General features: G+C 38.1%; 1 protein-coding gene across 2 annotated transcripts in view; it reads right to left on the bottom strand.

Moving 5' to 3' along the window:
• LOC106871052 (zinc finger ZZ-type and EF-hand domain-containing protein 1) overlaps positions 1 to 14,498 on the bottom strand; it is a 90,467-nt gene that overhangs the window by 55,141 nt on the left and 20,828 nt on the right. For both annotated transcript variants that reach the window (XM_089363472.1, XM_089363474.1), the window contains exons 12-28: positions 13,948 to 14,000; positions 12,921 to 12,999; positions 11,781 to 11,915; positions 11,223 to 11,339; positions 10,445 to 10,551; positions 9,772 to 9,852; positions 8,318 to 8,437; positions 7,588 to 7,670; positions 6,466 to 6,521; positions 5,885 to 5,968; positions 5,105 to 5,170; positions 3,982 to 4,024; positions 3,620 to 3,733; positions 3,141 to 3,236; positions 2,290 to 2,384; positions 1,757 to 1,841; positions 599 to 701 (exon numbers count right to left, since the gene is read on the bottom strand). In XM_089363472.1, the coding sequence (XP_089219598.1) occupies positions 599 to 701; positions 1,757 to 1,841; positions 2,290 to 2,384; positions 3,141 to 3,236; positions 3,620 to 3,733; positions 3,982 to 4,024; positions 5,105 to 5,170; positions 5,885 to 5,968; positions 6,466 to 6,521; positions 7,588 to 7,670; positions 8,318 to 8,437; positions 9,772 to 9,852; positions 10,445 to 10,551; positions 11,223 to 11,339; positions 11,781 to 11,915; positions 12,921 to 12,999; positions 13,948 to 14,000 (1,517 nt within the window). The remainder of the gene's footprint in view (positions 1 to 598; positions 702 to 1,756; positions 1,842 to 2,289; positions 2,385 to 3,140; positions 3,237 to 3,619; positions 3,734 to 3,981; positions 4,025 to 5,104; positions 5,171 to 5,884; positions 5,969 to 6,465; positions 6,522 to 7,587; positions 7,671 to 8,317; positions 8,438 to 9,771; positions 9,853 to 10,444; positions 10,552 to 11,222; positions 11,340 to 11,780; positions 11,916 to 12,920; positions 13,000 to 13,947; positions 14,001 to 14,498) is intronic.

Raw genomic sequence — 14,498 nt, 5'->3', positions numbered from 1 at the left:
CAATGTCTTTCTAAAAATAAGCAGCCATATCATTGAAATATCAAAGCCATGAGCTAATGCCAGATTAATTCAAAATAATGTGAATAAATAAGCATTGTATTTTGGTAGAGTAATCTGAATGCTAAAAGGTTAAGGAAACGCATAAAAAACAGCCTCAACCTCAGTATATTACTGGTGCTTGTTAACCTTGGTAGGTTTAGAACTCAGAAAGTCGAGGAAACAAAACTAAACATTGCCAATCATTTAATGTAAACAATCTACTATCTCTGCTAATCAAACAATGATTTATAATATACATCATTCTTTTATTTTTTCAATCAATCAGTTCTGCCCATGTTGGAGCACTAACTTCAAGGGTATATACACGAGGGGACTAGTCAATTACATCGACCCCAGTGTATTACTGATACTTATTTCAGTGACCTCAAAAGGATGAAAGGCAGTTGACCTCGATGGAATTTGAACTCAGAACATGAGGACAGATGAAATGCTGCTAAGCATTCTGCCCCGCGTGCTAAAGAATCTGCCGGCTCACCGCCTTATTGATGATAATAATAATAATAATAATAATAATAATAATAATAATAATAATAATCACCATCATAAATCAGTTGTCGGATCATTTTGTACATAGGATTCGTGTTGTCACATTGATTGTCCAAAGTCTGACATAAATAGTGGAACATGTCTACAATGGCAGCCTGAAAATGAAAAAAATAAACAACAAATTAATCATTTGTATAGAGCTGCTGTTGTTGGAGGTGATAGTGGTTCAATTCTCACACACACCACACTCTCTTTCTCTCTCTCTCTTGTGGACAATGGATATTGGTAACAAAGAAGTATACAAGCCTTTTATAGTCTTCACTGCTTCTGCTGCCAAAGTGGAGATTGGTGACAGGAGGCAAGGACAGGTTCTTTATATTACAGAGTCTACATTCTATTCATTTTGACAGTGAAGATCAGTGGCAGAAGGAGTGGATAGGAAGCACAACCCCCACCCCTATCCCATACACCATATTGACACAAAACACACTGGTGACAAAAAAAGAGGGATTAATAACAAGAACCCCTTACAGAATCTCCAGAGGGATTTGTAGCCCCCTTAGAGGCTCGCCACCATGATATCTACATACTCTTTCCTTGCTTGTATTTATTTTATCTTTTACTTCTTTCAGTTTCTGCCAACCAAATCAACTCACAAGACTTTAGTCAGACCAAGGGCATAGACAAACAGCAGCAGTAATTTTATTCAGCTGAATACACATCATTGATTGGTTGAAATTATCGAAATACGACAACTTTAACACGAAATAACTTTGAAAATATAAACTTTTCTCAACAACGCTAAGAGTAAAAGATGTTTTATATGACACATTCTACCAGTGTCCGAAGTTCGAAAGTGTTTAGTTACAAAGAATTAATTTCTCGATGTGTCGTTCAAAGGGAAAAGATCCCAATAATCAAACTGAATCCTGTCAGCATTCTTCCAACACCCTTAACGGCCTTTGTTTCAATTAATTATGAAAATAATGAAGAATTTGGTAAAATAATTTTGTCACTACTAAGATTGTATTTGAAGCAAAAATTAACCTGAAATATGTTGGAAGGTTTTAATTTAGATCACTTTAAAACAGGAAATTTGTATCAGAGCCAGGGGTGGTCTTGGGCGGGTTGGTATCAAAAGGGTTAAAACAGTTCTACAAAGAAATAAGATGAGCAGAGTGAAAGAAGTGTCAGTTGGGAATGAACTAACCTTTTGATCTTCATTCAGTGATGTCATGACGGGTAAGAGACAATGAAGGAGTCGGATCAAAGCACCAGCTTTTTCAAAGTTCTCCCTACAAAAAAAAAAAAATTATTTCATTTCTAATGGTGGAATCTAAGTAGATGAATCTATAAATAATAATAGCATGAAAGCCATTTGGTTGAAAAACCCTTTTGATAGAAAAAGTTAAAGGCTTCCCCAGAGAGTTGAACCTACATTTGTACACAGGACATAAAATATTATTATCATGGTGGATGGATAGACAAACAGACAGATGGATGGATGAAGAGAGATGAAGACTTATTAGTTAGTCAGAGAATACAAAGCAGTGTTCATGACCTTTGCTGGACTACACACCTAATTAGAGAAAAGCTTATGTGGTTGAGAAAAGGTCTGAACTTCTGCAGACCAATATCTGCTGTGGAAACGTGCATGAGGAGAAATAAGAAACAAAATTTAGAAAATCAACAGGGTTCAGAAAACAACAAAGAAACTATTAAAATTATAAATAGGTCACTTACTCTTTTATATAAATGCGGAAAAGATTCCAAATGTCCTGGACTGGTATGTCATCGACATCTAACACGTCAAGTCGGTTCACTTTTTTGGTGCTGAACTGCAAAAAAATAATAAAGTATATATAGAGAAATATACATGTACATATGTACATTGCATTGAATATCATCAATAAGAAGTAAAACCGGTTTGTAAATATGTACTTTGAAATATTTAATTATATATTTTTGTAATTATGGACTTTGGAATGTTTAATAATGTATTTTTAAATGATTTCAATGTAAAAATGTAATTGGGAATCCATAATTTTGAAACAAGTTAAATATAGTAATGTATTTTGGATATGATATTTCAGGATATGAACTAAAGTATTTTGAAATAATTTAGTTGGAATAACTCATTATTCAATGTATATTATTGTGTTCTATATTTAAGAGATGAGGACTGCACCAAGCTCTATTTTTCTACTTTGGAAAGTGGTTGACATTAGAAAGGGCATCCATCTGTAGAAACCTTGCCAGAGTGTTCTGTGGGTGCTTTTCACATGGCACCAACACCAATGAGGTCACCAAGTAACTTGCAAAACTAGATACCTCAACTGAGTGTGGATGTAATATTGAGGGAGGTAGCTTTATGACAGCTTGATGTGAGGTTATAGTATGATAAAGGGACAGAAACAGGTCCCTTGGATGGAGAAAAGGTCAGTGGTTACCCCAATATAATACATGCAACTAATTAATAGTTGAATCCACTTTGAGACTCACACTTAAAATTATTTACTTCACATTTTCTCAGATGTGAGACAGAGAATGAAGAAGAAAGTAGGGAAGGTGAAAAAGTGAAACGGAGACAATACCTGCACTTGTGCCAAATCTATCAGGAAGTTCAGAATGAGAGTCTGTATCTCATTGACAGTTACCAATTCTTTCTTTGGATTAAACAATGGTTGTGGCTGAGGGATGAGAACAAAAGAGAGTTTAGTGTTATGGTGGAAAATTGTTTCGCTGATTTACTGAATGAACATGGTCAAATATACAAAAGTGAACAAGGATCCCCACAAATATCATCATCATTGTCATCACCATTGCTTAAGTATACACCTCCCCATGCTTGCATTGGCCAGACAGAATTTGTTGAGGCATATTTTCTACAGCAAGAAAAGTCCTGCTACTAGGGTCAGAGTACGTCTGGGAACAATAGAGGTAGAGAGATGGTTTCACACTCTTCAAAACGCTGGAACTATATATATAAAATGGGAATTGCATTTTGTTTATGTTGATTACAGTTACAAAAACAAACAATACAACAAGGATAAGAAATATCATATAGACTTACAGGTAGCATTCTTGAGAAGGTAATCTTTTTGTGGAAACCAGAGAACTGTATGGACTTCACACCCAGTTTCCCACTGGTGTCACTTCGAGGCTCCAAAAACTTCACTAACACAAACTGGTAAAATATATACAGAACACATTCATTATACATACTAATAAAAAACAATAACATTTATATATAATATAGAATAAAATACTACACACACACACACACACACAAGTAACTGAATAATATGCAATAGATAAATAGATGGGTTATAAAGAATGGGTTATAAAATGTTTTATATTTATCAATATCATGTATACCCCACCACCCACAATTAATTTTTTAAAAATGTCATTCAAACAAACGACTAAACTAACCTTTCCTTCTGGATACCAAAGAACTGGAATTTCCAACTCGTCCCTGGGTGGGAAAATAAAAACAAATTAAACTACCATATCACATTGTCATTTCTTTCCTGATGTGAGTGTATACTTGTATGAAGTTCTGTGTGTGTGTGTGTGTGTGTGTGTGTGTGTGTGTGTGTGTGTGTATAGCCATGTATGGGGGATAGCCATGTGTCAGTATCTGTGTACGTGTGTGTGTGTAGCCATGAGTGAGTGTGTATGTAGGTAATCATGTATGTATGTTGCCATGTATAGGCGGACATGTAAGTGATCAAGCCTGGCTTTAACCCAAAGCCGGGCTTGATCAAACAGATCTATGATCAAAGGCCTTCCAACCATGACCACGCCATCCTATTTTCAAATATATGATTGTATCTAGAACTACAATATCTAATGTATTCTTCTGTTAAGATAGTTGAGAGAGAATCGGCTTTTATTTCTAGCAAATCAAGAGAACATGTAGAGGCATTGTTTGTAACTCAAAATGAAGTTTATATGTAAATGTATGCAAGTGGAGTATATATACAAATGTATATACATAGTGAGAATGTAAGTATATATATGTGCATGTAGACATATGAGTGTAGTGTGTACATTGATGCATAATTGTGGTGTGTACGTAGATGTATATATATGTATGTGTGTGTTGTGTTATCATCATCATCATTATATAACATCAGTTGTCCATGCTGGCATAGGTTAGATGGTCTGAACAGAGCTGGTAAGACTCCAGTATGATTTGGCATGGTGTCTATGGCTGGATGCCTTTCCTAACACCAACCACTCCAAGAGTGTAATGGGTGCCTTTTATGTGCCACCAGCACAGGTACCATTTGCATGACACCAGTATCTGCCACAACTACGATTTCACTTTGCTTGGCTTCTTGATGTATGTGTGTAGATGTATATGTTTATAGTGCACATATTATATACATGTATATGTGTTGTGTGTATACTGTTGTATATGTGTTTGGCACATATGTGAATGTATGTGTGCATGGTGTATATATACAATCCTAATATCACACACAAGAGGAGGCCTTTATGCTTTCCAACTTGTCCACAAAAACAATAAATAAATAGAGTAGCTACATACCAGGTGTCTTCAAAATGAAAGGCAGCCACTGGATCATTTTCTGAATAGGGTACACTCAGCTCCTGACTATAAACAGAGAAAAGTATAAGTCATCATCATCATCATCATCGTTTAACGTCCGCTTTCCATGCTAGCATGGGTTGGACGATTTGACTGAGGACTGGTGAAACCGGATGGCAACACCAGGCTCCAGTCTGATGGATATATATATATATAACATTAGTGTACATTTAAACACAAAAGAGGTGACCCTTAACAGGCAGCCTTACACGCTAGAAGGAGCAGTCAAAACATCCAAAACCACATTTAAGAGTAATTTCGAAGGGAATGGAAAATGAAAACTTTTACCTTGTTTTTTACAGTCATACCTAGGTTTCGAACTTTAATTAGCAAATAAAATAATTTGCTAAACGAAGTTCTCATCAGTGGCAACGCCAAAACACTAACATATAATTTAGAGACAGAATAACACATGACTCATCATTATATATTATAATTTTTCAAATTCACTGCACAGGCGTGATTTCAGTCGGCAGCAAATGAAAAAATGCCGAATTACTAAATATGAATACATGAATATATATATATATATACATAAAATAAAAAATACACTTTGTGTACAGGACATCACCAACAAGTGAAAAATGCATAAACACACAAGAGAAAAGTACAGGACAAAATACAGTCAGTCATGATGGAAGGACTTTTGTGCAGTAGGGTAGACAGTGAGATTTCAATCTACCTGTCATGAATGTAGAAAAGAACAAACTAAAGACATACGCCAAGTGAGACTGGATATCCTGCTGGGTCCATTCATCATAGGCTGAGTATTTACTAACATGGTCATCTTGACAGAAATCATTTCTGAAAGTAAAAAAAAAAAAAAATCAAAGAAAATGACAGAGTTAAAAGATCTTAGTATCAGAAATTGGAATAAATAAATAAATAAATAAATAAATAAATAAATAACAATGGTTTCAAATTTTGGCACAAGGCCAGCAATTTCGGGGGAAGGGATAAGTCAATTACATCAACCCCATTGTTCCTCCGATACTTAATTTACTGACCCTGAAAGGATGAAAGGCCAAATCAACCTCAGCAGAATTTGAACTCAGATTGTGAAAATGAGCAAAATGCTGTTAAGCACACACATACACAGATACTGACACATGGCTACCCTCCACACATGGCTACACACACACACACACACACACACACACACACACACACACAGAGGGAGGGAGGAAGGAAGGAAGGACAGGTAAAGAAACAAAGGGGAAAAAGAATAAAGAAAAAGCAAAGAATAAAAAGTGTAGAAAGAAAGAAGGAAAGTAGGTAAAAAAAAAGCCTTAGTTACATACTGATCACCGTAGACAAACACCAATCCTTGTCTGGAACCACGAGAACCACTGATTACCTGAAGACAATGAGAGTAAAAATATAATGAGATACTTAAAGATAACCAGCTAATTTGGGGTTAAGAATTGCATGCATGTGTGTGTGTGTGTGTGTGTGTGTAACAAAAGAGAAGAGTGGGAAAATTTGGTATATTTTTAGTGCCATGTTACATATGGCCGTTTTTCCAGACCTGTAGCATTTTGCTTAGCTAAACCCTTATCCATTGAAGCAACAAGAGAGCTCATTATTGTGCAATATAACATAAGCAGATGATCTGGTGTCTGCTCCTTCGCGACAGCCAGATGAATAGTGTGGACAAGGGAATTCTTCACGGTGGAACTGAACTCAAGAGCTGTGAGTTAGTAATCCAACAATATCTATTTAGTCATTTCACTAACTGCAACAGGATAGAAGTTTCGAGAGGTGAGTCAAATGATTAAGAATGTTCTAAAGAGCCCCCTCCTCTATATCCTCCATCAAGTATTCAATCTGATATGTAATGGTTGATGCTATGGTGGAACAGTTAAACAGTTTGGAGCATTTTGTTTTCTCTACTGTCCACTCCATAGGGTACTGGCTGTTGGGGCCAAAGAGAAGATAGCCAAGGTGGACAACAAAAATAACGTGAAGAATAAACATGGAAATATGTTGTCTATGCTGTGATGAAGAAAAGTTATGAAGAGATGGAGCTGGAAAAAAAATGAGACATGTAAAAGAAATACAAGTACAAAAGGAAGAAAATGATGATGTATAAAAGAGATGATGATGTATAAAAGAGATGATGATGTATAAAAGAGATGATGATGATGATGATAACACTGGTAATGATGACAAATACGATGATGATGATCATCATCACAATGATGACAACAATGAGAACGGTAATGACAATGATGATGATGATGACAGCAATGAAGACAATAACAAAGATGACAATGAAGATGATGATGACACTGATGAAGATGATGATGTCACTGATGAAGATGATGACGATAATAAAGAGGACAATGTTAATGATGACGATGATGATGATGATGATGTTGCTGACAATGACAATGGCGTTTTATGAAATGAATTCAACTCACCTTGATCATCAACTTCGTTAAGGTAACGAAATCAGGAGCCTTGAAGAAGAGGTCAACACTTTTCCTGCCTTCCGTAAGGTAAACTATAGGGAGACAGGAAGACAGAAAAAAGAGAGGGTATGAGGAAAGAGAGAAAGTTGACAAAGAAGATAGAGAGGTGGGCGTGTGTGTATGCACATGTATGTGTGCGTTCATTTACCTCCAGTGCCAAAATGTTCTATCATCAGAACAGACTGAATTTCAGCTGTGACAAACCATCAGCATCCAAAAAGCTATACTCAATTGTCTTATTCTGGGATAGAGAGGACAAGGCAACTCTGTAGTGCTGGTGCAATGATGAAATGCACCAAGTGCACTGTGTAAAGTGGTTAAGGTTAGGAAAAGTTTCCAGCCATAGAAACCATGCTAAAATAAAACATGCAAGTAAATTTGTGTCTAATAAAAAATTACTTAATAAATATTTATATACTATAAAAGTTATTAAATGCAAAAAGGGTGTTACTTCTGCCGCACCCTGTATATACAGGGAGCTTCCACACAGTTTCCATCTACCAAATTAACTGAGAAGGTATTGGTCGGACCAGGACTAGAGAAGACACTTGCACACTATGGGATCAAACCCAAAACAACAGAGTTACAAAGCGAACATCTTAACCACATGGCCATGTCCACACCTTTAGGGGGAAAAAGGTTAAATAAAGCAGAACATTAGTATGGAAAGAAATCTAACCTTGAATGCTTCGTAGATTCGTAGTATTGCTGCTGCTGCTACTGTTGTTGCTGTTTTGCTTTGATTTGTCTTCTAGTTGTCCTCCTTCGCAACCACACAATGGCAAGTAGAAAGAACTGGCTGGAATATACAAAACAGGAATCAAAAAACATAGTAAAAGAGTTAGGTGATTGATAAGCTAATGATAACACCTGTGCATAGTCATTCAATTTGTTACTGTTGTGTCGATGCCCCCCAGGCAAAGAAGTAGGATCTCCCAAGACATATAAATAGAGGTAGTCTGGCCGTGGTAGGTGAGTTGAGTAGCAGTCGAGTAGCAGTTGTGTAGCGGTTGAGTAGAGATCATCTGAAGGTGCTAGATAGCAGTAGCTTTGAGACATAACAGTTACAATAGCAGCCAAATCTCACTCAAATTATACCCTATTTTAACTTCTCAAAATCTGGCATAAACCCATCATCATCATCGTCGTCGTCATTTAACGTCCGTTTTCCATGCTGGCATGGGTTGGACGGTTTGATTGGGTACTGGCAAGCCAGGAGGCCGCACCAGGCTCCAATCTGATCTGGCAATGCTTCTACAGCTGGATGCCCTTCTTAACGCCAACCACGTTCGGATGGTGCTTTTTACATGCCACCAGCACAAGGAGCCAGTCGGGCAAGTCTGGCAGCGATCCACGCATGAATGAATGGTGTTTATTGTGTGCCACCAGCACTGCTAACAGCCACAACTACAATTTCCATTTGATTGTGATGTGATTTGATTTTGATTTACTTGACTCAATAGATCTCCTCAAGCACGGAATGTCACCCAACAATTCAAAGGTACTTTTTAAATGGGCTGGTTGTGCGACACTGGTGTAGGCCACAGGTGTGATCCCACTTTCCTTGCCAGGTCTTCTCAATCACAGCATATACTCTTTTAATAGTATACCCAACTCAATCGAGAGGTCTCATCTTGCAACTTAATTGGTGACCTCACTAGCATTAGTACCATGTTAAAAAAAAACCTATACTCACTGTAAAAGTGTTAGTATTAGGAAGAGCACCCATCTGTAGAAACCATGACATAGGAGAGTGACAACAGTCAAATCTTGTGCAAATTACACCCTACATTAACATGTAAAAACTTGGCATAAAGCCACCTGTCTCAGTACTACATCTCCACTCGATTGAGGGGTCTTGTCTTACGAGGTACTCGGTGATCTCATTAGGGCCAGTGCCATAAAACAAGCATCCAGAACAGTCTGTAAAGTGGTTAGGATGGGTATCCAGCCACAGAAACCGTGCCAAAGTAGAGATTGGAACTCAATGCCGCTTTATGGCTCACAGGGTCATGTTAAATTATCCGACCCATGCCAGCATGGAAAACAGATGTTAAACGATGATGATGATGAGGAGGAGGAGGTCTTACACAAAGAAGGATACGATAGTATTTCTGTTCTGGCAATACTTACATTGCTTCTCCAAAGCTGTGTTTTTCGATTTTATCATTTTGGTCATCAGTTGATTGCAAGATAAACTCAGATCAGGAAAATCTGCCAAAAAAAAAAAAAAAATTTTAATTATAAATTAATATGTGTATTCTCTTATTCTCTTATTTGTTTCAGTTATTTGACTGCGGCCATGCTGGAGCACCGCCTTTAGCCGAGCAAATCAATCCCAGGACTTATTCTTTGTAAGCCTGGTACTTATTCTATCGGTCTCTTCTGTTGAACTGCTAAGTTACAGGGACATAGAGGCACCAGCATCAATTGTCAAGCAATGTTAGGGGGTACAAACACAAACATATACACACACACACACACACACATATATATATATATATATATACATATATATATATATATATATATATATATATATATATATACACACACATATATATGACGGGCTTCTTTCAGTTTCCATCTACCAAATCCACTCACAAGGCTTTGGTCGGCCCAAGGCTATAGTAGCAGACACTTGCCCAAGGTGCCACTAAGCATTTCACCCGGCGTGCTAACGTTTCTGCCAGCACGCCGCCTTACGGAAGAACTTCTGTCAAGCAATTTGTTCAATGCACCAACAGATCTGTAAGCTCCCCACCCACCTCCTTAAAAAGCAATAACATGACCCCTTCACACTTACTTTGTAATACTTTGATTGTGCTGATTAGTCCTTTAACGCTTCCACGAGCCATGTTAAAGCTAAGAAGAATGTCCAGGTCAGCAGGTACAACACGGCCTGTGCTGTCACTGAAGGTTTCGGGGGAAAAAAGAAAAAGATTAAAAAAATATTATTAAGTAACAAAACAAAAAAAACACCAAATGCAATACAAAGTATTAGGTTGATGAAAAAGTTTGTGTGCCATGTTAAAATAATGCTTTTTTATATATTTTTGTGGTGTGTGTGTACATTCAGTTCATGTCATGTTCAATGGTGACTCACTGTGTTCGTCGAAAACACCCTTTGTTTCAACAAAACAATGCAAAGCCGCATACTGCCAGAAAGACCAGCAACAAGATTGAAGAATTGGACGGTGTGGAAGTTCTGCCGCATCCAGCTTATAATCCAGGCATTGCTCCAACTGATTATGGTCTCTTTCGATCAATGCAGCGCTTTATGAAAGGTCGCTGATTTGAGTCATTCGACGAAGTTGAAGAAGCCCGTCAAGAATTTTTCGATTCAAAGCCAAAGGATTGGTACTTTGACCAAATTCGAAACTTGCAAATCGTTGACAGAAGGTCATGGAAAATGATGATGCAAGATGTAAGACAGAAATATAGGCAGAAGTGTGATGTAACAGGAGAGAGATTGAGAAGAAAAAAAGGGTGAGAGAAAGAGATATAGATACAGAGGTACACAGATAACAGGAGAAATTTACAGAAAAAGATAGAAAGAGTGATCTGTAAGTGTTACTACTCACAAGACGACATCAGTGAGGAAGTTATCCACTTCTTTGAGTACATTTTTACTGAGGAAGTACGGTCTTTCATTGCTAGCTTGTGACAATGATAATGGTTGCATGTGAGTGAGAGCACTCCTGGAAATGAAGAGAAAGAATAAACAACCATTAAGAATTACTTCTCTTTTTGTTTTTATTTAACCCACTTAGCACCAACCCACTTGAGCCCACCCCAACTTCTATCATATAAACTTCCTGTTTTAAAGTGATTTAAATGAAAACCATTCATGAAAATTTCATAATATATTTATGTCCCAAACACCAACTTAATAATCTTTTCTGTTATAGGCACAAGGCCTGAACCTGTTGGTGGTCGATTACATGAACTCCGGTGTTTAAATGATACTTATTTCATCGAAAGGGAAAGTCAACCTCAGTGAAATTTGAATTCAGAACATTAATGCAGTCTGTGTAACTGCATACAATGTGGCTAGGTTTTCATTTACCCATGTCTTTTCTACCACCATCGAGAGCAGAAACATCTTAATCCCACAGAGTCTGCAACAAAAAATTACCAACCTTGTTCTCAAAAGAATCTTCCGCTTCAAAGTCTTGTCATTGGGCATCACCGATGTGATCCACATTGAGAGAAGCTGGATAAACCAAACTGCAGAAGCATCCGCTACACTTAATCCAGGATCTTTAGCACGTAATCTGCAAGTAGATTGTAGGCAATATATAAACGTATATATATATATATAGGTAGGAGGGCTCGAAAAGGGGTCTCAGGGAGTAGCGTTCCTGTCTTCCTGAGCTAGCTTTCCACCACATTTCTTAAAAATCATGGTAGAGGCCTTGATCTCGGGACCACTCATGTCTAGAAACTGAGAATGGGGATAAGCAAGGGCATGCTCTCTATACAAAATCCAGCTCCAAAAAAGCCTCATGATAGCAAAGGAGAATGGGTACCAGCCAGCCCAAAGGTTGGGGGTGGGCTGCACCTGCCTACCTCAGTTGCTATGGCATTGAGGTAGATCTGACCACCCTCATTAACAGGGACAAAACCTGGGTTTAAAACACTTGATGATGATGATGATGATGATGATATACACACACACACACACACAAGTGTAGGCACAGCATTGTCAAATAGTTAAGAAAGACACCATTTCGAGCGTAGCCGTTTTCGTGCGGTTGACACGTAAAAGCACCTACTACACTCTCTGAGTGGTTGGCGTTAGGAAGGGCATCCAGCTGTAGAAACTCTGCCGAATTAGATTGGAGCCTGGTGTTGCCATCCGGTTTCACCAGTCCTCAGTCAAATCGTCCAACCCATGCTAGCATGGAAGGCGGACGTTAAACGATGATGATGATGATGATGATATGCTTCACAACCACAAGGTCCCTGATTATTTCATTGCACCACATATTCGACAGAAACAAGGATGTGCTGAAAAGCTACTGGTTTTAAGGGCATCACAGAAGGCCTGGCTGGAGGGCCACCACATGGTGGCCAGAGTTGGTGTGTTTACCTCCCTGTAACTTAGTAATTCAGCAAAAAGGGAGCAATAGAATAAGTACTGGGATTCAAGAAACAAGTCCCATAGTCAACTTGTTCAACTAAAACCCCAAAAGGTGGTGCCCCAGCATGGCCACAGTCAAATGACCGAAAACAAGTAAAAGATACAAATGAAATATAAAGGAATGGACATTACTTACCGGTACCCAACAGCTTTGACCCCATGTACCCTGGTGTCACATCCGTCGCTATGGCAACGCTTGATGTTGATTTGGATAACTGGGAATTAAATATAAAATCAGGCAAAAATACAAAAATACCTATTTTGTAATGTTTAAAACAAGGCATTAATATCGTTTCAGTATTAGAATAGCATTTATTTAAGATGCGGTGTGGTGTGGTGTGGTGTGTGTGTGTGTGTGTGTGTGTGTGTGCGTGCGTGTGTGTGTGTCTGTGTCCCTGTGTGTGAGTGTATGCATGTCTCTGTGCTTGTGTGTGTGGGTGTATGTCTGAGCTGGTGTATGTGTCTGTGCTTGTGTGTGTGTGACTCTGTGCTTCTGTGCGTGTGTGTGTCTCTGTGCTTGTGTGTATGCGTGTGTCTGTGCTTGTGTGTGTGTGCATGTGTACCTGTGCTTTTGTGTATGTGTTCCTGTGTGTGTTCCTGTGTGTGTGTGTGTGTGTGTGTGTGTGCATACGTCCCTGTGCTTGCGTGTATGTGTCCGTGTGTGTGTGTGTGTGTGTGTCTGTGCTTGTGTGTATGTGTCCCTGCAAACAAACAAGGATTGGTGACAGGAAGGCCATCTGGCTGTAGAATATCAGCCTTGACAAATCCCATGTGACCCATCAATGCACAGAAACAGTAACGTGGATCTTATAATGATGATGGGGACAAGGCTTTTATAGGCATTAAAATAGACAGAAGTTCTGGATTACAGAAACGGACAGGGTTTGATCCCAAAACTGTGAATTCTCTGAATAATAAAATTAAATTAAATAATTAACTGATTTGACATTTTATAGAGATGCTGAATGAAAACAAGGTGAAAAGAAGTCAAGGCAAAAAAAAAGGGCAGCATTATTGAAACGTAATATTTCAGCATTTCATATTAAATTAACGACGAGGAGGAAGAAGAGAGGAGGAGGGGTGGGGGAAGAAAAAGAAGAAGCCACCATAATCATTTTCAAATAAACAAATGAACAGAAGTCAATAAATCAAATTCATCTTACTTGGGAAATATGTGGTCAGATTCTCAATCAGAACATAATCACCATTCACATGACTGAAAAATATACAATTAAAAACATAATTATTTCATATACACACACACACGTGTGTGTATACATATATATATATATATATATATATATATAATTCAAAGGTAAAAAACACAACAAACAGAAATCACCAAAACATAACAAGCAGGAAAAGTGTGTATATGTATATGTGTGTATATGTATATATGAGGCAAAGACAAGTGATCGAGACCTTTGGAGATATGCTGTGCTTGAGAAGACCCGGCAAGCCAAGTGAGACCATAACTGTGGCCTATGCTGTGTGACCAGCCCATTTAAGAGTACCCTTCAATCATTGGACAATAAACTATGCTTGCGAAGACCTGTTGAAGCAAGTGAAATCGCTGTCGTGGCCAATGACAGTACCACCTGATTGGCACCCGTGCCAGTGGAACATAAAAAGCACCATTCAAGCGTGGTCATTGCCAGGACCGCTGACTGGCTCCTGTGCTGGTGACACGCAAAAAAAAAGAAGCACCATTTGA

The sequence above is a fragment of the Octopus bimaculoides genome, chromosome 15 (genome assembly GCF_046866305.1).
Source record: "Octopus bimaculoides isolate indiv1 chromosome 15, ASM4686630v1, whole genome shotgun sequence".
Lineage (NCBI taxonomy): Eukaryota > Metazoa > Mollusca > Cephalopoda > Octopoda > Octopodidae > Octopus > Octopus bimaculoides.
This window is presented reverse-complemented; position numbering and strand designations above follow the sequence as displayed.